The sequence below is a fragment of the Siniperca chuatsi genome, linkage group LG6, assembly GCF_020085105.1.
Source record: "Siniperca chuatsi isolate FFG_IHB_CAS linkage group LG6, ASM2008510v1, whole genome shotgun sequence".
Lineage (NCBI taxonomy): Eukaryota > Metazoa > Chordata > Actinopteri > Centrarchiformes > Sinipercidae > Siniperca > Siniperca chuatsi.
In genome coordinates, this window is record NC_058047.1 from 7,081,098 (window position 1) to 7,103,393 (window position 22,296).

Sequence of the window (22,296 nt, forward strand, 5' to 3'; positions counted from 1 at the left end):
GAGATAATGCAGGCAAGAGGCTGGAAATCTGACATCTGTGCATAGTCAGTGTGTAACCCATAGGATCATCTAAAAAATGCATTGTCAAAAAAGCTGATAAAGGGGTTTTGTTTTTCTTAGCTCGTGAAAAGTTATCATTTTGCAGATACATTGTTTTTACAGGACAGTGACAATATGCAATCCAGAAAAAACACTGCACTAATCCAGAAGTGATCAAGAATCCAGATCACCCCAAATGCTGACTTTATTGAACAATGTCTACAAAGGTCAAGCTCTAACTTCCTCAAGCTATTAGAATTTAATGCTTATTATTAATTTTCCCAGTGCTCTTTGGGATTCATAGTTGATTTCTCTCCCTAAATGTCATGTACACAATCTTATATGTTTGCAGTTTTTCAATTAACCACATTTTTCAGTGTAGTATCACACTGGTTGAGTGAAGAAACCATCCAAGTGTTGCAAATCTCCAAGCAGCCACCTCTGGTGCCATCATTGAGATTCATTGGGGAAATAGCAAATTATGACTAAATTCTAACATTAGAAAATGATATGGTATGTAGTCCCAAGTACAATTACCCAGTATTATACAGCAGATTCAAACATTACTTAGTGAATTTTTCCATTCTAGAAAGAACAGGGAGAGAAGAACCTAAAAGAATTAGTTCATTTATTATATTTTCTTTCATTCCTCTTGCTTTCATTTACCTTCGCTATCCTTCTCTCTGTCTGTACCTCACTGTAAGGTGGACACCATCGCAGCAGATGAGAGTTTCTCCCAGGTTGATTTTGGGGGAAGGCTAATGAAGGTGAACACAGAAATTCGGAGTTTCGGCCCGCTGTCCAAAGGCAGAGGGTTCCACTTAGCCTTCCAGGATCTGGGCGCTTGCATGTCCCTTCTGGCTGTCAGAGTATTCTACAAGAAATGTCCCAGCATAGTGCAGAACTTTGCTTTTTTCCCAGAGGTATGGACCAGAAATAACTGAAAACTGTGGTGCTCTTTTCATCAGACTGGTGTAGCTGTTGTCCAACATGTACATTTTTATGATTCTGTTTCTGTGCAGACACTGACTGGAGCAGAGTCCACCTCATTAGTCATCGCTAGAGGAAGTTGTATCCCCAACGCTGAGGAAGTAGATGTGCCCATAAAGCTCTACTGTAACGGTGATGGAGAGTGGATGGTACCCATCGGCAGCTGCAGCTGCAAGGCGGGTTATGAGCCAGACAATGGCAACGTGTGTCGAGGTAAATCTGTGCATTAATGAGGCTGTGCTAGTTCAAATTATGCTTGTAAAAATGAAAACAGCTGCAAATACTGCATTGCATCACAGCATATCAGAGATGATGCCATGTAGACTTTTTAAAACCTGTTCTGATGACCTTGCTACAGCAAACACTGTTGCATGCTGCACACACATTTCACATTGTCTTGTAGCAAAAGCTAACAAGCCAGTATGACAGCAAATCAATATCCAGCAAACATGCTTCTAATAATCAACCATAGCAACTATGCTATGCTACTGCAGCAGGCAATACCTCAGAAAGCATACAACAAATAAAGATATCACCAACCATGCTAGAATCAAACAAATGGTTACAACCTTAGTTGTGGTTGTATAAAGTTAAAGTTAACATATAAATGTTAAAGTTCTTATGTTAAATGTGTTTGTGTTACAAATATAGTATAGAAAATATATTTTGAACAAAATGTGTGCATATCAATACTCTCAATACATTTTCCATTCACTATGAGAAATGTGTCCTATTTAAGTCCTGGCTTAGTCTACAAAACAACTACCATATGCTGAGTCAATTCTGTAGAAAATGCAATTTTATTATTGTGTGCAGGAGAGCAAAGTATGTCATTTCTGGCAGTCCTAGCTGAATAATCACATGCTTGCGCACATTATCTGAAGTATTTTAGGCCCAAGGGTGCAGCCTATGATGTTCCATATGTTAATATTAGTAGAAACAGACTTGGGTGACCATGGCACAGAAATAGCTCCCCTTCCATCAGTGCTCCATATTTCTCTACCTCTTTTGCTTCCTTTTTATATCTGGCCTCCTTCCCCATTTCGTCTCTGAAGTAGTACCCATCATTTCATTTTTCTCCCTGGAGAGTCTCCATTGGTCTCCAGGTCCATTTTGTGTGTATGTGTGTGTGTGTGTGTGTGTGTGTGTGTGTGTGTGTGTGTGTGTGGGTGGGGTGTGTGTGATGTATGTACATATGGTGAAATGATAAGGTAGGCTGCTTCATCCCATGTTAATTAGATGAGCATGTTCCAGCCAGATTAGTCTACTGCAAATTAGTCCTGAACTGTCAGAGAGTGGCACACAGAGAGATGGGGTATCTGAAAAGAAGGAAGGAAGAAAGACAGGAGAGCTGTCTGGAGAGATGGACCGGCAAGAAGTAAAAAAGTAAAATAAAAAAAGGACAAACCAAGGACAGAAAGGTAGAAAACTGAGAGATAAAAGAGACAGAGAGCATAGAAGGGTAATAGTATTCTGTCTGTCTCTAGTAAAATACATTAAATGCACTGACTGAAATGTTAGCTTAGCCTTTGGTGTCAGTGTCTCTTTTGCACAAAAATACTTTTTCTTTATATAATATATGAGTGGGTAGAAGGTAAGCCAGACACGATTCACGGGAGACAGTGATTAAGTCTGACAGTACTACTGTAATTGCCATTGCAGAAGGAATTAAGGTGGAATTTGGAATTATGAAGTCTTCCCAGTCCTGCTGTGGATCTAAAAAAATATTGAGCTTGTAATTGTTGCCCTTGAAAAACAAAACTAGAAAGTAGATTTGTGGGATATGAAAAACATTTCATCACAATAATATTTTTCATTGATATCAGTATTTCTGACAATATAAATTAAGTCACTATTTCTGCTGAGTTTAAGGTTTCTTTAAGCTTTAAATTCCCTAGTAGGAGATTCACACCCCGAAAAACGACCAAGAATCGTATGAGCTGCAAACAGAATATCCATTCAATCCTGTCAGCATAAATCCTTATAAATTCCACAGTGTGAAACGTTTACACTCAGGGAGCTTATGATCATCAGTAAAATCCCAAATTTTCGACAGTACCATTTAAAAAAACAACAGCATGTGTGATGTATTAACAGGGGGCGAAACACAAATTAATGTTACAGTTTGTTGCGGAGGTGTTTCTCTGAGAACCTTGCTACTCGTTCTTGGGGATGGGTCTAATTACTGGTGAGACTGCGCTTGCACTTTGCGTGCATTATGAAATGGTGATACCTCAGGTGATTAACTTAGTTCTTGGTATTTCCTGTCTTTGATTGCACAGGTTTTCCTCTTTCTTACACATTGGCCATCTGTTTCGTGTCAGACTTTAGCCCTTTTTGAAACTGTTTCATTCACTGCGCGGCCAAATGGGGCTTTACTGAAACTGTTGAGCTGTTGCTCTCTGTGCCGACATGAATTTGTTTCTGTGTTGGAATTGTGTTATGTTGTCAAGCAATGTAACTTATGGACATTATATTGAAGTTTGTAATTTTCTTATCAAGAAAATTTTCTCTTGCAATCAGTGTTTATATTGTTTATATTGCCCTACTAGAAAGTCTGACTGGATGCAAACCAAATACAGACTCAATCGACGTGACTTGACATTTTATGTGATGGCATTGTCTATGTACACCTCCATAATGTGTTTTATTCAAAGCTTTTGTGCTTAAACAGTGATTTAAGATGTCGTGGGACAGAGCATGTCTCGTCAGTCTCCACCGAGCTGGCATCTTTTTTGGTGTGCTCTTCTGCCAATCAGCTGATAACAACTTGGCAGGAAACTGGACTCACTATTAGAACAGATGGTTGTCTTTGTGTGTGTATGTCAGGCCACAGCGATGGTGTTTATTTTGCACCAAACCAGCATATTGTGCAAACCACCCGGCAAAACTGGATCAACATCAAAGTACCGTATGTGTGTGTGCGAGTATGTGTGTAAATTAAACAAATATTCAAATAGACCCTTAATTCAAATGCACCACACTACAAATGTAAGCACTACCACTGAATACACACAAACTGCCCCTGCTGTGGACCCCAACGATGCTCTAAGAGTTTTTAAAACCTGCAGGCTTTTACCACACACACACACACACTCATGCAAGTTTTTAATAATTGATCAGTGAGCCTGTTTGCCAACTTCAGACAATTGTCATACACATGGTCGCTGTGTGACGCCACACAGCTGGCTAAAGGCGCAGAGGGAAACAGAGGAATAATATTTTCTTTTGTCATTTTTATTTTTTTCTTTCTTTCTTTGTAACTCCCTCTGCTTACCTCTAATTTACCTTACATCTTTCCATTTTGCTTTCTCTTTTTGTTTCACCATCCGTTCTTAAATTTATTCCATTTGCATGATGGATTTTCTGCCGTGTGAGCTGCGTGAGTTCATCCTGAAAGGCATTTTCATTTTTGTCCATCCTATCCACACCAAATTAGGTACACAACACTACAAGAATTACAGTAAATACATCAGAGCTGAATTTAAACTATGGTACACTCTTGAAAATCAGTGACACCAATAAAAACAAATGTTAATCCACGTGTGTGCATGTAAGGTCAATCAAAGTGACACTTTGAGGCAGATGGCAGTGCATAATCAGATTTTAATAAAATCCCACTGTTGTCAAGAAAACATTTTGGTCTATTCCTCCTATACAAATATTACATATAAGTGACTGTACAAGTGTACACACAAACACAATGCACATGCATATGTAGTTTTAGTAGTTAGACAGCTGGACACAGAAAGTGAGAGAGAAACACTACACACTATACAGAGAGGTATCTAGAGATAACTAATAGAGAGAGGGAGCAAGACTTGTTACCATGGTGACACGCCCCATGTGTATGAGCAAGGTTGTTGAATAAATGACCTTGACAAGCCAGATGTCTATCTGCCGCCTATTCAAGCCACACACACACACACACACACACACACACACACAAAAGGCACAAGCCACTGACACTCCTGAAGAGACGGCTTTAAAGAAAGGTAGATGTCAGATATAAAGAAACTAACAGAAAGGGAGTGTGACATAGACAGACACAGAAAAAGGAGAGAGTATTCTGACAAATGGAGATTGAGGGAAACATTGGCAAAACTGTAGCTGAAGATAATCTGAATATGTGAGATAATGTGATGTGTGATGTGAAGCATAATGGCTTTTACATTTCAAATAGTACGTACACTCTGCAACAGGTTTAAAGAGCACAAGACTTTAAGAAGGGCAGCGTTGGTTGGCTTATCGCTTCCTTGGTTGGTCATTCTGGTCAAACAGTTGCTTTAGCTCTGTTTTTGGTCTCTACCAACTTCTAAGAGAAATAATTTGCTCTTAACTTGCTAAGTGCTGCATTGTGTTCACCAGCTAGTCACTAACTGTGTCTGTCTGCTGTTTGATGCTCAGCAGGTAATGTACAGTGGGTTTTTACAGCTTTTTTGCTGAAAACAACTGCCTTCTCATATTTGAGGAGCTGGAGTCAATGATATAGCCCAACATCACAGATCAGGCAAATTTGCCTCAAGGGGCAATACGACAACCTCTATCCTTAGATAGTTGCCAGTTACTTTTCTGTCGACAAATTGATAAGTCTGCTAATTGTTTCATGTATATATGTATATATACAGATCTTAACCATACGACCCAGCTCTAATTTAGGGGTTTGCTGTTTAACTGCCTGTCCTTTGCAAACAAAGAAAGACATTCTTGTGTAATTGTTTGCACCACTCTAGTGCACCACCTTTTATAAGAACTCATTTACAACCAGTGTCAAAAAACATCTAAACATCCCTGCTAAAGACTGAAATAAAATTAGTCTACTCAGAAAAACCAGGACAACCTCCTCCACACCACACAGTAAGGAGAGGACACTTCGGTCTATGGAGTGTGTAGTTCACTGATGTTGCATCATTTCTAAGTGGTGAAACAGTTACTCTATGCTATCATTTGGGGCCAGGGATGTATAAAATAGTTCACATTCAATACAAGCTTGATGAAGTCCTGCAATATGATCTGAAGTATACTTCAAATCTGAGATCTGAGTATTTTCTTCAAGCTCTGTGGTTCATGTACAACGTAATATGCAGTAAAACATGGGGGCAAAGAACAGTATCCTCCATTGTAAATCATGTTAGTACAAAAGCCAAGAAATAATATAACATTTCGGGAGAGTAAACACAATAAAACAGTACTGCAGAAATAGTGATATTGAGAGGGAAAAATAAAAACAGCAGTTTCATTGTGTCACTTCCTCTTATTCTCTCCTTCTCCATTTCTTTCTCTATTCTCTTCTATCTTTCAGTAGTTCTTTGTTTGTTTCCGTCTTAGTTTTTTCTTTTTCCCTCTTGAAAAAAATCTGCCTAACCCTTAAACTGTTTAACGTTTGATTAAGTGACACTCTGAGGCACTTAACTTGCTGGCACTTTGTCTCATTTACTTCTTTCACTGAGTTCATGCTATCATTTGGACTCCAGTTTGTATGGACTCCTTAAAAGCGTGCTTGTGCAGTCCCCCTCTATCTTCCACCATAAATCTGTGTAACATTTGCATTTTGGTCTTACAGCATCTAAACTATCTCAGAGATAAAGTGAACATTCATTACAGCGGACGAAGGAAAACAAAGTGCTAAAGATAAATCAAAACTGGAAAAAGTAACATTAAAAAACCTCATTTGCTTTTTCTCAGCCTTTTGGCAGCGCTTTCGTTTCAGTCTAATTTCTCATTTCACACCTCTCTGTTTGTCTGTTCGGCTTTTTTTATTTTACTTATAAATATAATTCAGAATACGTTTGCTCTCACCAAAAAGGCACTTATGAAATCCCATGTGTGAATTAAAAATGGGTGTCCTTTTGGGATTCAAAGTACTCTAACTTATAAATTATAAATATGTGGATATCTATCATAGATATGTTTTACTTCAAATGTTTGACCATGTCATGATGTTACATTTGATTTGTTTAGTGAATCTGACCTTTTCTACTTCAGCTCAAACTAGATGGAAGACTTTTTTTGTCTGTCACATAGTTTCAGTACTTGCAGTCACACATTCAGTCATATTCTTTCTGTGTGGTGGCAGCCTCTCTGCACAAATTGGAGCTTTGAGGTGTTCAATTTCTGACCAGCTTGGAAATGTTTAATGGCTAACCTGAACTACTATCAAAATGCCTTGAACAAGGCACATAATATTTATACAACCGACAAATAATTTACAAGTACTCTCTTGTATGAACTCTCTACATGAACTCTTCCTGCAGCTGATTAGATGAACAGTTGCTGAGCCGTCCTTGGGGTTTACTTGAGATTTAAGAGAATCTGGAAAATGATTGCATCTGCTCTGAAAGCTTTTTCAGATTTCACTTGGTGCTGTGCTGTGTTTTCTATTGTGCTGTTTATTATTTGCAAACTGTGCTACCATTTTGTCTAGGACTTGCTTGAAAAAGAGAGATTCTGATCCCAAGAGACCCTCCTACTAAAATAAAGGTTAAATAAATAAAAAACATATTCCCAGCAAACAGGGTTAGGCAGGCCTATTTGTGTTTAAAAATATCTTTGAGGTAGCAGAGACATGACTGTCGTAGATCAACACATTACTAACATGCTGTGCTTATTTAGTTGAAAGAGCCAGTAAAATATATACAGATTGTACATTTAACCAAATCAGTAGCAGCCATGATTCTGGTGTATGACATTACGTACATTATGTAGGCAAAGGTATAGCTGCTATTAAAAATGCATGTGAAAAATTAAAAATGCAACACTACTTTTGCAAGATCAGCTGGGAAAAAACGGGATGATGCATACATCTGTGACATCTGCGTTTTTGGATAAGAATACAGAGAGTGGGATAGTGCGAATGGGCAGCACAGTAATGGCGACAAGTGAGAACTTTGAATTACTTTTTTACTGTTGTACTGTTTTTTGTGGAACTACGTGAACATTTTCTGAAGTTTCTCCCTAGATGAACTGGGAAGCTATGCACAACACAGAGTTGACTGACTATGTTTGATGTGTTCAAAAGGACGTTTGTGAGGTTATTTTGTAACAGATGGGTATTAAATACACATTATCCAGTTGAGGTAACTACAAAGGCTCAGGTATGTGTAATTGCTTTAAAGTTAGGTGCTGTACTTCCTCAAATTTAAGGCTGCAGAGGGACACGTAGTAGACCTGCTGTGGCATTGCCATTTAATTAACTGAACGGGAGGGCCTTCATACAGCCTACTAAACACTGTGGATGAGACAGGCGTCACCTTAGATTCACAACAGAAGCGACTCAAAACTTTATAAGTGCTACAGAAGCGTCCATTACTAGGCTTGTCTTATCCCGAGCAGACTTAAGTTCAAATGAAACTCCATACAGGTATATATATAAGCCGAATAACAAGCATGTACTGTATGCTCAGGACAAGCCGTCCCTGGAAGAATAAAAGTTGGATAAAGGGGGACATCATCTTAATAAAAGATTGAGTTAATATTTATGGACAGAAACAACTCTGACCCGGATAAAGGAACCGGAGAAATGAAACCATAATGATATATAACAGATAGTCAGAGTGACTCTGAGTATGTGGGCGTACACAAAATGTTTTTTTGTATCTTGTCTGAACAAGATCATGTGCTGCCATCCCCAGAAAATCCCCCTCTGTGCTTTGTCAACCTTATACTACCAGTAATAACTCTACTGGTATAGCGTCTTCTAAAACAAAGTTTACCAAATGTCTTGCAATCAAGACAAACAAAAGGCGCACAGACATAGCTTATTTGTTGTGTTTCATCATGTTCAGGAGGCAGAGTTGTGTATTGTTTTTTATGTCTTTTTCCCCTCTCTCTTTCTCTTCAGCTTGCCCTCAGGGCACCTTTAAGTCGTCCCAGGGGGCAGGATTATGTCAGCAATGTCCGCTCAACAGTCGCTCCACCATCGAGGCTGCCACCCTCTGCGGTTGTCGTAATGGCTATTACCGTGGAGACATGGACAAACCGGAGGACGTGTGCACCAGTGAGTCAGTCTCTCACTGTCAAACGAACACATACGCAAAAAAACAAGAATACATACTTTCTCAGTAGTGTAGCTTGTGATTATGCCTCAGGGTGACGGAGACAGGTTTGTGAAATCAGATTTTTGGACTGAAGTTACCAATAGCTGACATATTATAGCATATCAGTGGTTGACATCGCTGATAGTCCAATATCTCATGATTGAATTAAAGGCCAATATCTGCTTTGATTTATCATTCCAACCCTAATTTTATGCACCTCATTCAGAGTGTGTGTGCTGCAATGTTCCTGTGCTTGTTTGGGGATTTGGGGAGCAGTAAGTAATAACACTGCCACATTCCTCAGGCTTTCCATTGAAGTGAATATGTGTTTAGTGTGTTGAAAAGGCTATATTGCTATGCAAGACGAGGCACAGAGTTTGAAAAACGCTGCCTCTCAGTTCCACAGAGAGATGGTGTAAGTAGGTTGAGACATGAATCATTTGGACTGTCTCTGCAGCTAGTCTCAAACTGTGAAACTGTGTGTATATGTCTGTGTGTGTGTGTTTGTGCACGTCCTGGTGACCTGGATACAATTTCATGTTTTTTAGGGGCTAAAAAAGTTCAGTTTCATTTATGGGCAGGTCTTTATTTTACTGAATGAATTTGCAACATTCTACCAGAAGAACATATAAAAGGAAACTCAAAAACTGTAGAATTTTCTCTCAGTGTTATTGTATGAAGTAAATATTTACTATATCTACTTTTATCCCTGTTTTTCCTCTTTCAAACTGGTTTTGACTTTTGTCTACCAGTTTGGGGTTTTTATAGGGTTGATCTCCCAATGTTGGCTAAATGATACTATACTACTGCACCAGTTCATCCAATTGCACACAGTTTGGATCACTTTCACACCTGTAGTTCGGTTCAGTTGGTCTAGAACAAGAAAAATAATGTAATATAATAACATTAATAATGTATTGGGGTAAATTCCTAGATTCACTACTGTGTTACCATGGTTACCTGATTAGCTCAAGTAGCCTATCGCTTATACTGTACAGATCAATTCCTTGACGATTCCCAATCAGCAGATGGATTTAATAGTAGTTTATCTTGATTTCATGCAAAATTCACTTATCTACTATCACACAATCCTGTGGTTGGTTTACTTTGCTTTCATACCACAAACAAACTGCACTAGACTTCACTTGGAAGAAGGCTGAGAACCAACTTTTCAGGCAGTTGTGGTCCAGTTGTTTAGTCTGCACCAGAGTGTGATTGATAGCTTTCTCACCAGTCTATACAAATCGAAGCAAATGGTGAAATGCACCAGAGTTCGTTTGAACCAAGCCAAAAAGATTAGGTGTGTAAGTAGCCTTACATGCATTATCAATGTTGTTGTAATTCACTGACATCCATAGAGGCAACAAATAAAGTGATTTGTGAGCCATAGATGGAATCCAGTTAAGAAAGATCAAAGCTCATTTCATGTGATTTTACACTAAAAACTCACATTGTTGGGGCTCCATGCTGCAATATTTGCAATTGTTTTTATTCATTTACTTGTATTGCAATCAAACTGTGATACTACTCATCATCTATTGCAGTATTTTACAGAGGAAAAAATTATTTTGCCACAGTGGTTATGGAACAATTTATGGGGTTAACCTATTCTGACAACAGAGAAATCACATGAAAAGCCTCACCTCAAACAGCAGCAGCACACTCTCAAATTGATGCTGACAGAAGAAAAATCAACTTTCCCAGTGAAAAGGTGTCAGGTGTCAACCTACTCAGTCTACACTGCTTTGTGAATTACCTTAGTACTTTCAATTCAAGGGCAAAAACAAATGGAGTTACAAGATTTTCCAAACACAACAGCAATGAAAAAGAAGAGTGAGAACTCTGAAAACTGTGGGATAGAACTTCAATATAGGAAGTGCTTCAGTTTATTTTTATTTGGTATAAACTCAATCCCATATAAAATCAGATCAGTGAAATGGAAGAGTGAGTGTGCAGTGTGTGGATAGCTGCCTGACAGAAAATCATTCCAGCATGCCTCATGGGCTGCATAGGTACGGAGGAGGTCTATGTGTGTACTGTGTGTGTACTGTGTGTGTGTGTGGGTTTTTTTGAAGTGTATTTTTGTGTATAGGTCAGATTGATACTGCGAAAGCCACTTACAAATCAGTGAAGAAGTGTAGAGTGTGGTTGCAGACTGCAGCACAGATAACTCTTTGAAGTGCTTGAAATGGTTTCTATTGTCGCAGCAAAATGGTCAATTTAAAATATGATTATTATCTCTTTTCTTTTTTTTTTTGCATTTGAATGTGTATTTGCTGTGAACTCTGTGAGTGTCTGACAGCGTAAAATAATTTGCATTTGTGCTATTCAGATCAAAAGTAAGATTGAGTGACTATCTGTGTCAACACACTGCATGTGCCTATGTGTGTATAATTATGAATGCACAGTTTCTGACAGGTCTTCTCTCTCAGTAGGAATGTTTTGCAACTTAGATTTTCAACCCCCTACTAACTGTTAGCACTTTGATTTTGCAGCATGGGTGTCTCTGTGTCTGACAAACACACACATACACATATTCCACAGGGCCATCTCAGACGTTTCGTATGACTCTGTGATTTAACATATGCCAAGGTTGAATATCCATTTGATTTCAACTGCTCTTGTTCCAACATGTCGTGCGGGTGTGCCTGTGTGTGTCGTGGGTCTTGTGATGTGTGTAAACAGTCAAGGAGAAGTGAACCCGCTAGGTTTAACCTTGTGAAAACTCTGGGTGTGTGTTTCAGACTCACTTCAACACCCTAAAAACCAGAGTATCTCCTCAGATCAAAGAGATGAGCTGACAGAAAAGAGAGAGAACTAGCAAGTGAGAAACTGACTGGCTGACTGAAGAGTGACAGACAAAAAGACTGATTCTCTGGCTGGCAATGAGATGTTAGGTCACCTTCTGACTGTTAGCGACAGGGTTGGCTGAAGCCCAAAATTCCTACATCTGTACCAACAGTACTGGTTGGAAACTGCACTTGGCAACTTTGCATGTAGGCAGCTTTGAAATGACAGAAACAAATGTTTAAACTTTGAAAGCCTAAAAATAAAAAAAGTAAAGTAAAAGTAAAGTAATCATCCTCATATTTACTGGTCAGTGTGTAGAAAAATCCATGAAAATGAAGGTTCCTCAAATACTCAAGATGCTATGAGACAGGATGTTATTTTCTGTTGCAGCCCCAAGGGGAGTAAGAAGTATTATATTTTGTAAGTAAAATAGGCTGCAACTAATGATTATTTTCAGTATCGATTAATCCTCCAATTATTTTCTCAATTAATTTATTCATCGTTTGGTCTATAAAATGTAAAATGTACATCACAATTTCCCAGTGCTCAAACAATGCTTGTTTTGTCTGAAAAACAGACCATAACCCAAAGATATTACATTGTCTATCATAGAAGACAAGGAAAACCAGCAATATTTTAGATACTAGAAAATACTAGTGAAAATACTAGTGAAAATTTTTATTAAAAATAACTGACTGACTAATCAATTAATTGTTTTTGCTCCAATGTAAAATCTTTATCTAAAAGTAGCTAGTAACTACTGCCATTAGATAAATATTTCCCTGTGAAATGTAGTGAGGTACAAAGTTGCGCCAAACTTAAATACTCAAATTAAAATATCTCAAATGTTTGTGAAGTTAGTACCATGACCTACTGTAAGTAAATGTTATTTTCCTCCTTTGGCACCCCTAATTTTTAGGTTTATTTGTATACCTAATCTTGAGCCACAGATGTGCTTATGGAAAAGATGGGTGGGTGACATGACAGTGATACTCCAGCTTCTGTACAAACAAATAAATCAGTAAATCTGAAATGGTACACTCCCATCATACAGTCAAGTTAATGACAATGTGAGACTTCTTGGCCTGCTAGTTACTGTAATATTATATCAACTGAAACATTTCCAAACATAGCTTATTGCATACGCACAGTGATGCTCTGCTTATACAACAGCTTGCTTAAAATACCAGACATCCTGTCATAATAAAAAATATCCATATGTAAGTCATCAGTAGGTACTGCTTAGTAAAAAAAAACAAAGGATTTTTTCAAGTGCTTACCATAATAAAGTTTGATTGCATGTAGGTGTGGAGCAGCTTTGCTTTATATTCATAGACTCTGAATTTACCTGATTGATAGCACTTTAGTGAGGCCAGATACAGTGTTGTTGCAGGGCACACTGAAACAGACACTGGAAACATGTATTTTCAACATCAATCCCTTAACCTCCAATCATCTTTCTCTAGGTGTCCCTTCAGCTCCTCGCAACGTGGTCTCAGTCGTCAACCAGACATCGGTGATGCTGGAGTGGCACTCACCACGTGACATTGGGCACCGGGACGACCTATCATATAATGTCTTATGCCGCCGGTGCCACAGCAGCGAGCGCCGGGCATGTCAGCCATGTGACGACAGCGTGGCATTCGTTCCAGGCAAGCGTGGGTTAAAGGAAACGAGGGTGGAGATCAGCAAGCTGCGGGCCCACACATCATACACCTTTGACATACAGGTTTGTCCTCTGAGCAGAGAGAAGTGCCTTTTTGAAGCTTTATTTATTCTGGGAAGAGTTTTGTTCAGCGTGCAGCATTGTTAAAGGAATACTCGATGCAATGAAAATCTTTATTGTGAGTATCACACACTTGCTGCCTTTAGGCTTGAAAAGTGTCTAAAGTTAACTTGTTTAAAGTTAACTTGCCTCTTCGCAGACGATGGCAGTTGTAGTTGCAATGGACACCAATGGCTACCCAGAATCACAGCAAGAAAATATGTCAAAATGTGTCAAAGACCTTTTATAAACTTCTCAAACCCTTCCTGCAGCATAATCCTCTCCTCTTGTGTTGGTAAGTTCATAGTTTCTTCATAACATACATAGCTACATACACAATTCTTCATACCACTATTGCCTTTTCATAGCCCTAAAGCTATTATTAGCAAAATGACTGCTGTGACTCAAGGTTGTCAATGTAACTGCTGTAAATCCAGGATATTTACAGCTGCCACCCTCCACGAAGAAGCAAGTAGCAAACGTTACAAAGTCACCTTTTAAGCCTACAGTGGGTATTTGATGCTCAAAAGTTGGATTTTAAGTGGAGAATTCCTTATATTCACTGTGATGCTCAAGAATACCGAGGCTACATAGATGCTTGCTGACATGGGCCGTTTATGCAAAATTTGCAGTTATATCATGTTCTCTCAAACCACAAGGCCACCACGATACCTATAAAGCCAGTGCGATGGTGAACCTTTAATCTTCTGCCATTGGCCGCTTTTACCATCAAGGCTGAATGTCTAAATCAAGGTCAGCTGTGTTGTAATTATTAAGAGAAGGAAGCATGTTACTTTACTTTCCCTTCAATCTTGTGAAATGCCATCTAATCTTCTGATCTAAATGTTGCCTAATCTTAATCTTTAGGCCAGAGCTCTCCTTTATCTTAATGTCAAAGTCCAGTGGACCTATTAATAAGCAATAGGATTTTTGTAGGAATACATCATAATACATGATTCTTTTCTAGATCTACTCAATAGCCTGGACGTATTAGTTGATCCATTTTGAAACCAGTCTGTTGTGGGATGGACGGATCAATAATGATGTATGAATGAATGACTAAAACACTGACCTGATTATGAAAGTGTTGATTGTGAAAGTATTGATTGAAATTTGATGTGTTTACTGAAGGCTTAATATCCATTGAGATATCCATGTTTGTCTTTTATTTCCAAAATTAAATTATCCACAAAGTGAAAACACTGACAACTAAAACAAAATAAACGGTGGCATCAAAGTTTGGTGTAACTTAATTTGCTAAATTTTGTTTTTCGATAGAACAATTATCTGTGTATCTAAGCCATACTCACTGGTGAACTGTAGATAACTTTTTTTATATTTTGACAAAACTGATATTTTTGAATCATCAGAAACTCAAGGAAAGGGAAAACACAAAATAAAATGTGAAATGATAACAAAACAAACAAAACAATATATAATTAGAGCTTGGAGTAAGCCATTAAGCTAGTGTCACTAATTACCACACCTTTGTTTAATGATTTGCTATGACTGAAGACATTGTTTCGAGGTGGTCTTTAAAACACACTCAGAACCCGTTAATTGTGTCTTTGTGTTGGTAAGATGAGAAAGATGGTGAGACCTTACAGTATTAAGAAGACATTAGCAGTGCTTCCACACTGAAATGAAATATGTTGCAGATAATTGACTGTTTGTTAAATCCCTCCCGCTTAGCAACTGTAACTCTGCAGGACAGGTCTGTTAAGATTTGGATTTCTCAACATGCCAAAGCAGAGTGCATATGGCTGTAGTAAGAGTGATACACCCTACCTTAAATAACCCCTTCGCATTAGCACATCCTCTGTGTGTCCTGGATGCTACTATATCAGAGTGTAGGGCGGCTCTATCTTGCTCTTTAACACTCCAGCAACCCCAATCAGATATTATTATGTTTGCCAGAATCATCAGTTAACCCTCATCCTAAAAGCTTTTTCTCTTGTAATATTAAAAGTGGAACATACTGTTTGAAAATACAAACAATAAGTCATAAATCTAAGCTCTGTCTTGCTTGTCCAAGTATGTAAGCTAAGCAGCCAAACAGGGTTATGTGAGCAGGAAATAACGGTCTTGTCTTACATTTTTCATACTAACGAACTATCTAGCTCTATGTTGAAATACAAAAACAATGCTGTTTCTTTATCTTCTACATGGATCATCAAATGGTGAAGTAAATTTTTTTCCTGGGACATGTAGCTTTAGCCTTTAGTCTTTTAGCACAATAACATGTATGTAGCATTGGAGTACATATTTAAGATCTATTTACATGATTCTTCTTTTAAAACGAGTCAGCTGGAAATGCCAGAAAAAGTCAGTCCATGAGTTTTTAATCAACTCACGGACTGACTTTACCATAGAGCTAACGTCGGCCTAATCAGCTAGCTGCAGCTAGCAGCTGTCATTTCAGCTGGTAAAAGTGCCAGTCGCTGGCTATAAATGAGAATCCTGCTTTTGTCTACATCTGTCTGAAATGAGTTGGGCCTATTGTTTTAACAGTTACTAAGAATTGTGAGTGTTACATCTGCCACCATTAACATTAAACTGCATATGTGCTGTGCGAGAACTGAAAGCTTGACTGGCCTAGCAACTGTAACTAATGTCTGTAAGGTGGAATAGCTGACCATTACACTTTGCACTCTACAGGCAGTCAATGGAGTATCCAACAAGAGCCCTTATCCCGCCCAGCAACTGTCAATCAACATTACAACCAATCAGGCTGGTGAGTGGGGAGTGCAAAAGCTGTGTGTGTGTGTGTGTGTGTGTGTGTGTGTGTGTGTGTGTGTGTGTGTGTGTGTGTAAGCATCTGTGTATGTGTGTGTGTAAGCATACCCTGGGGCACAGTGGATTAAGCTGGCTAGGGGGATAAAGGAAATTGAGCTACAGCCTTTTAATTCATAAAACATGTTATAAGCTTGTCATCTCTCTCCCCCTGTCTCTCTTTCTGTCCCCCCTTCCCTGTCTTTCCTGCACATCCACAGCTTTCATCCTGTTTTCCTCCTTCCCTCTGCCTCTCCCTCAGTTCCCTTTTTCTCGCCTTTATCCCCTCTCTCTGTCCCCCTCTCTCAGTCTCTGACAGTGTAATTCTTGGAGACTATAAAGTGAGCTGAGTTACTGCTCCATCAATACGTTATGGAGACAGACACAAGTGATATTTCCACCGCTACCCAAATTTTGATTTAAAAGCCGCTTTATTCGGTTGGAAAACACATCATTTACCTCATCTACAGCAACCCAGGCGCATTCCTAATCGAAACATGATCCATTTTTACCCTGCCGCTTTTTGAGCGCATTTGTTCCTACTACCAGATGAAAAAGTCTCTTATCCCTGAAATCGGGGGGAGGGGGTGGTGTTAAATTATGCAATAGGTTTTAGCGTATTTCATTGGACCTTAGGATATGAAACTCACTCGACATATAGAGAACCCTGTAAAATTTCAATTGTGGCAATATTAAAAAAGATTGAGTTTCTCAGGTGACAGCTCGCTCACACTGTCAAATTATGACTACAGGAGACGTGGCTCATGAGGTATCACGGCATTTACTGAGGATTATGGCAGTCCCATGATGTCCTTTTGACTCTGCTGTGTTAGATGCATATGTTGTCATTCTCAATGTAACTTACATCAATTTGATACTTAGTGTAGTTACTAGTGTAGTATCAATCTCCATGTCTTGATTCCCTCCTCTCTCCACTGTACGCTACCAAGTAAAGTACAAATGTGATGAAAACCATCTCATAAAAGGATCCCAGAGGCAAAACCATGAAATACATTATAGCTAACAGCTTTTGGTTCCTAAAATTATGGGTAAAAATGCATTGCAGACATAACTCTTGTTTCCCCATCAGTGACAAGTGCAGTAATTTGTTTTCATGAGCCTGAATGAGGAAACATTTTTCTCCTTTGGGTGTAAATAATCCTTGGCAATATGTCATTACATTACACACTATGGTGTTTAAGCATGCTAGAGAATCTTTTAACTGCCTTATTGATTGTGTGTGTTTTAACAGCTCCCTCAGTAGTTCCCATAATGCACCAAGTGAGCTCAACGAGCCGCAGTTTCTCGTTGTCATGGCCACCGCCCGAACAGCCCAACGGAATTATCCTCGACTACGAGATACGATACTATGACAAGGTAGAGTGGGATGATAAATGAGTGTTTGTGTGTGTGTCTGTGTGCTTTTTGGTGTTATGGTCACAGCCAGTAATCCATTAGAGTTAATAAAACAGGTGAATTAATATCAACTCAATCTAAGTCATCTATTATTAGGACAGTTACTGAGCAGCAACAGTCTCACTGCTTCTGAAATACTTCAGCTCATAATAATTTGAATAAAAGTGAAAAAACTCCTGCACATACATGATGATACACGATGTGTCTGTCTACTCCATCTTCATCAGATATATGGACAAGAAGTCACAACAGTTCGTTATTTATACACATATGCTGGGTAAATTAGAGGACCACAAAAAAGTAGGTAAGTTGGTAAATGAAACACCTTGAGAAAACATACACACTGCCATCCAAATAATTAGATAAAGAATCCAATAAACGTCTTTTTGTCAAATTTAGCGAATATCTCCTCACAGTACGCTAGCTGTCCGTTCAGTGTGCATGCTGAAAAAAACCCTCAGGTGTTTGTTCACAGCCCTGTATCTGTAAATGGGGAAACAAATAAAGTGGCTCGCACCAGTCCACACAACACTATTCCAGCCATGATTTGTGTGTCAGGTAACGTTAAATGACTTACCCACGAACATTCAGCTTACTTTCTGATTTGCCAAGATACGCTGTTGTTGTGATGTTAGCTACAGCAGCAGGAGAGTTGTGAGTATCGCTGTCTCGAGCTGGTTTGCTGGCTGGGAAAACATCTCGTCCTCTCTGCATGTTAGCTTCACAGCAGCAACTATAGGGACTGTTTGCTAACCCTCAACCTAGCTTAGCTAACCTAATACCTAGTTAACGTTAGTTATATTACTTGCTATGTGGTTGTTCGCACTATACCATGGGGAAGAGCTAGCCTGGCTCAGTCCAAGGGTAAAAAAAAACTGTCTACCTGCACCTCTAAAGCGCACTAATAAACATAATGTATTTCGTTTGTTACATCCCATACAAAAACTGAAGTACTGCCGTCAATGTAAGGTTTCTAGGCAACCAGCGGAGATTTTAAAGAAATAGTCCGGCACATGGCACATAACAGCTCAGTAGAACCACAACTTATTGTTGTTACCTAGTTACTCAGATTTATGTTTTAATTAGTAAGCTTTAAAGGTGTTGGTTTGCAGACTTTTTACCATTAGAGAGCCAGAGCCAGGCTAGCTTTTTACCAGTTTCCAGTCTTCATGCTAAGATAAGTTAATTGTCTCCTGGCTCCACCTTCATAATAAACGTACCTGTACAGACATGAGAGTGGTAATGATGTTCCCATCTAACTCTCGGCAAAGTAAGCAAATATGCACATTTCCCAAATTGTTAAACTATTCCTTTACAAAATCTATGAAACATAATATTGTCAAAAGATAACAAAAAAATCTGTTCATCTTAAAATTTCATCAAACATAAATAGAGAACTACAACAATATCTGTATAACAACCACAGACCATCCAAAAGTTAAAGTTAAAAATTACTCAAGTCATAGAAGGACAATGAGGACACTATTTTACTATTTTATCTAATTTTATGAATGCATTATTTTTTCATCCATAAATAACCCAAACTCCAAATTAAATATGGTCACGATATTTTGAGCAGGAGTTTTTTTTTTCACTTGTGTTTAAGTTGCTGCCCTCCAATCCACCTGTCACGATTCAGGTATGCATATTGTATCCTTTCAAATAACTAGAATTATTAACTAAATACAGCAATGTCCACCGACATGCATACACAAAACACTAACACCATGACAGATTTGGTGTGTTTGGGATGTGTGTTTTTGAATGTGACCATTCACCAAAATATCTCTCAAAATAATAATGGTCACTCAATAATGTATAGTTCTTGTAATATTCCTATTTTTATTATTAATTATTTCCTGTCACTTACTGTAGCATAAGTACTAATGGCTGATAAAAAAATCATTATTATTATTAGTTCAGAGGCTGGGATGTGGTGAATGCTGCTCCTCATAGACCTTACATGATGATTAATTAAGGACAGCTGAAGGCAGAAACGTGTCAAACATATTTTTTAGATTTATAAATCCTGTAATTGATGTATTTTCTCTCTCACTTACGCTCGATGTCTATTGAAGAATTGGGTTTATGCATCATCTTTTATACAATATTATTTCCTAATAAGTCAGGATTGATCTTAGAGCTACAATGCATATTTCATGGAGCCTGTAGTCATACTGACAGGGTTTTACAGTGATGGAGAGCCTCTCTTTATTCCACCACACATCAATTGTTAATCGTAGTCATACAGCAAAAATGAGCATCCATTCATTAATAAGTGGCTACAATGGGATCTTGTCAAATTGTAAAACTACATCACTTCAGCTAAATTGTAAAAGATAGGTTTAATGATTATTTGAATCTAACAAAGTTGTGTTGTTTCTTCCATAAGCAACTGATGAAGTAGTTTGAGGTGTCACAATTTCACAAGCTGTAACACACAATATGGAATCCAGGTAAGATCTGTGGGCTCTGGAAGATCTAATTAAATCAATAGTTTAATTGGTCAAGTAACTCACAAAAGGACTCATGCAGATCTTGTGTGTCTTGTGCAGGCCTCTCTTCACTTTAATCACTAGAAGAAACAGAACATCATGAACAATTAAAATTACACAATTAAACAATTATGGACAGTGATTTTAGACCAACTTAAATTAGACCCAAAAAATTTACTTCTGTTACCATCCTAGTTGAATCATTAAATAGTCTGATGACACACTGCAGAAGATGACACTACATATTTTATAGGTGTTTTATAGGAATATAATAATATCATCAGTCTTAGTCATTTTCTCAATGATATCATGAAGCATTTATACAGCTCGGATGCAGTTTTTCACTACAGGCTCTTCGTGGTGATGGTTGCACATACTGTATTCCAAAGTCCAAGGGGAGGAATGTTACAATGTTTGTGGACTGCAGCCACGAATATTGTTGTATTGTTTGTTCAGTGAGATTGTTTCCTTTGTTCATCTCTTCAGCTCACTGTTGATGTGGCCTTCAAGTCTCTCTGTTTACCTTGGTGTCTCATATGTGCCAGAAGATATCACAGACCACTGGTTTTACATGATTACCTTTATCTAAAATATAATGACATAGTCTGTCCTCCCAAAGAGATAGACTCACCACCACAGAGAGTAGAACATCTCTCTAGAAAACCATCAATTTATTGAGGCTTTGGTGTTGAAGATCTGTCTTTCCCACACAGTTGAGTTTGAAGTTTAACAAGAGTTATTCAAAATGATTATTTGTATTTTCTTTGCCATTGACAATGATCAGCAGAGGTACTGATGGACAGAAAAGGTGCTTGTTGAGAAGTGCCATTATGTCCTTTAACCAAACTCTTTGGAAGTTTGCTTTATCCTTCCCACTCTGGACCACTACGCTAAGAATGGAAGAAAACAGTCTCAGTACGTCTGGACTTAAGGTCATCTGCTTATCTGGGGCTGGGTCAAAGTAGTCCAAACATCCCTCTCCCCAGCAAAGTCTTCCAGCTCCTCCTGGGGATCCTGAGTCATTCCCAAGCAAGATGAGATATATAATTTCTCCAGCATGTTCTGGGTCTAGCCTGGGGTCTCCTACCAGTTGTATGTGCCCAGAAAATCTCCAAATGGAGTTATCCAGGAGGCAATCTTATCAGATGCCCAAACCACCTCTACTGGCTCCTTTCAATGCGAAGGAGCAGTGGCTCTACCCGAGCTCCCTCCAGATGTCTGCGGGACCACAAGTGGTTGTTGGAAGGTAGATCTACTGGTAAATTGATTGACTATTCACCACAACGGTCCAGTACAATGCCCACATTACTGCTGCCCCTTCCGAGAATCCACTTTGTCATAGTGGAGGGGTTTGCACGTCCCTGTGACCCTGAATTCACAGACCCTGGATGAAACAACAACATCTGAGCTTCAGTACCTTGCCTGGAACAGGGAGACCAGTACACCCTCCTGGAGCCAGACCTGGAAGGGGAACTCGCCAGTTACCATCTGGTTGCTTGGCTTTGACCCATGGGGCTTGGTCAGGCACAACCCAAAAGAGTATTATGGAACCACAGCACTTTGGACCCACTGCAGGTATAGGCATTGGGGCCTGGTGCATTGTCATCCAGGTGGCCGGCAGAGGATCTTGGTGTCCTGACCCCTGGTACCGTAAACTTCCAAATTCTCTCGAGGTAATTCTAGCTTTGTGATCAACTTCCATTCTGTGGACCAACTGCAGTTCACCATATTTTGTGTTGCTTCTTAACTACTGAAGCTCTTTTCAGATGTGAAGAAAGATGGATGATAAATAAGACACTTTCCTCAACAGAAACAATATTCTCAAAACTTGTGAAAGTGCTGTTTCAGTTGTTTTCAGTGTTTTGCAAAAGAGAATAAAGTGTGAATGTGATAATAAAAAATGTCACTCCACTGCTTTTTGCTGTGTATGTCAACATCTTGAGGGCACTAGAAGATCTTTCTATCTCCCTAGCTGAATCACTTAAATACATGA

The 22,296-nt window shown here is 38.8% G+C and overlaps 1 protein-coding gene across 2 annotated transcripts in view; it reads left to right on the top strand.

Annotated features, from left to right (window-relative positions):
• Nucleotides 1-22,296, top strand: part of LOC122877644 (ephrin type-B receptor 1-like) — an 83,199-nt gene that overhangs the window by 30,527 nt on the left and 30,376 nt on the right. The window contains exons 4-10 of one of the 2 annotated variants that reach the window (XM_044199474.1): nt 744-962; nt 1,062-1,242; nt 8,870-9,025; nt 13,322-13,584; nt 16,279-16,354; nt 17,645-17,769; nt 20,201-22,268. In XM_044199474.1, the coding sequence (XP_044055409.1) occupies nt 744-962; nt 1,062-1,242; nt 8,870-9,025; nt 13,322-13,584; nt 16,279-16,354; nt 17,645-17,769; nt 20,201-20,215 (1,035 nt within the window). In that variant the 3' untranslated portion in view covers nt 20,216-22,268. Of the gene's footprint in view, nt 1-743; nt 963-1,061; nt 1,243-8,869; nt 9,026-13,321; nt 13,585-16,278; nt 16,355-17,644; nt 17,770-20,200; nt 22,269-22,296 lie in introns of those variants that run through there. The other variant, XM_044199473.1, reaches the window with a different exon arrangement.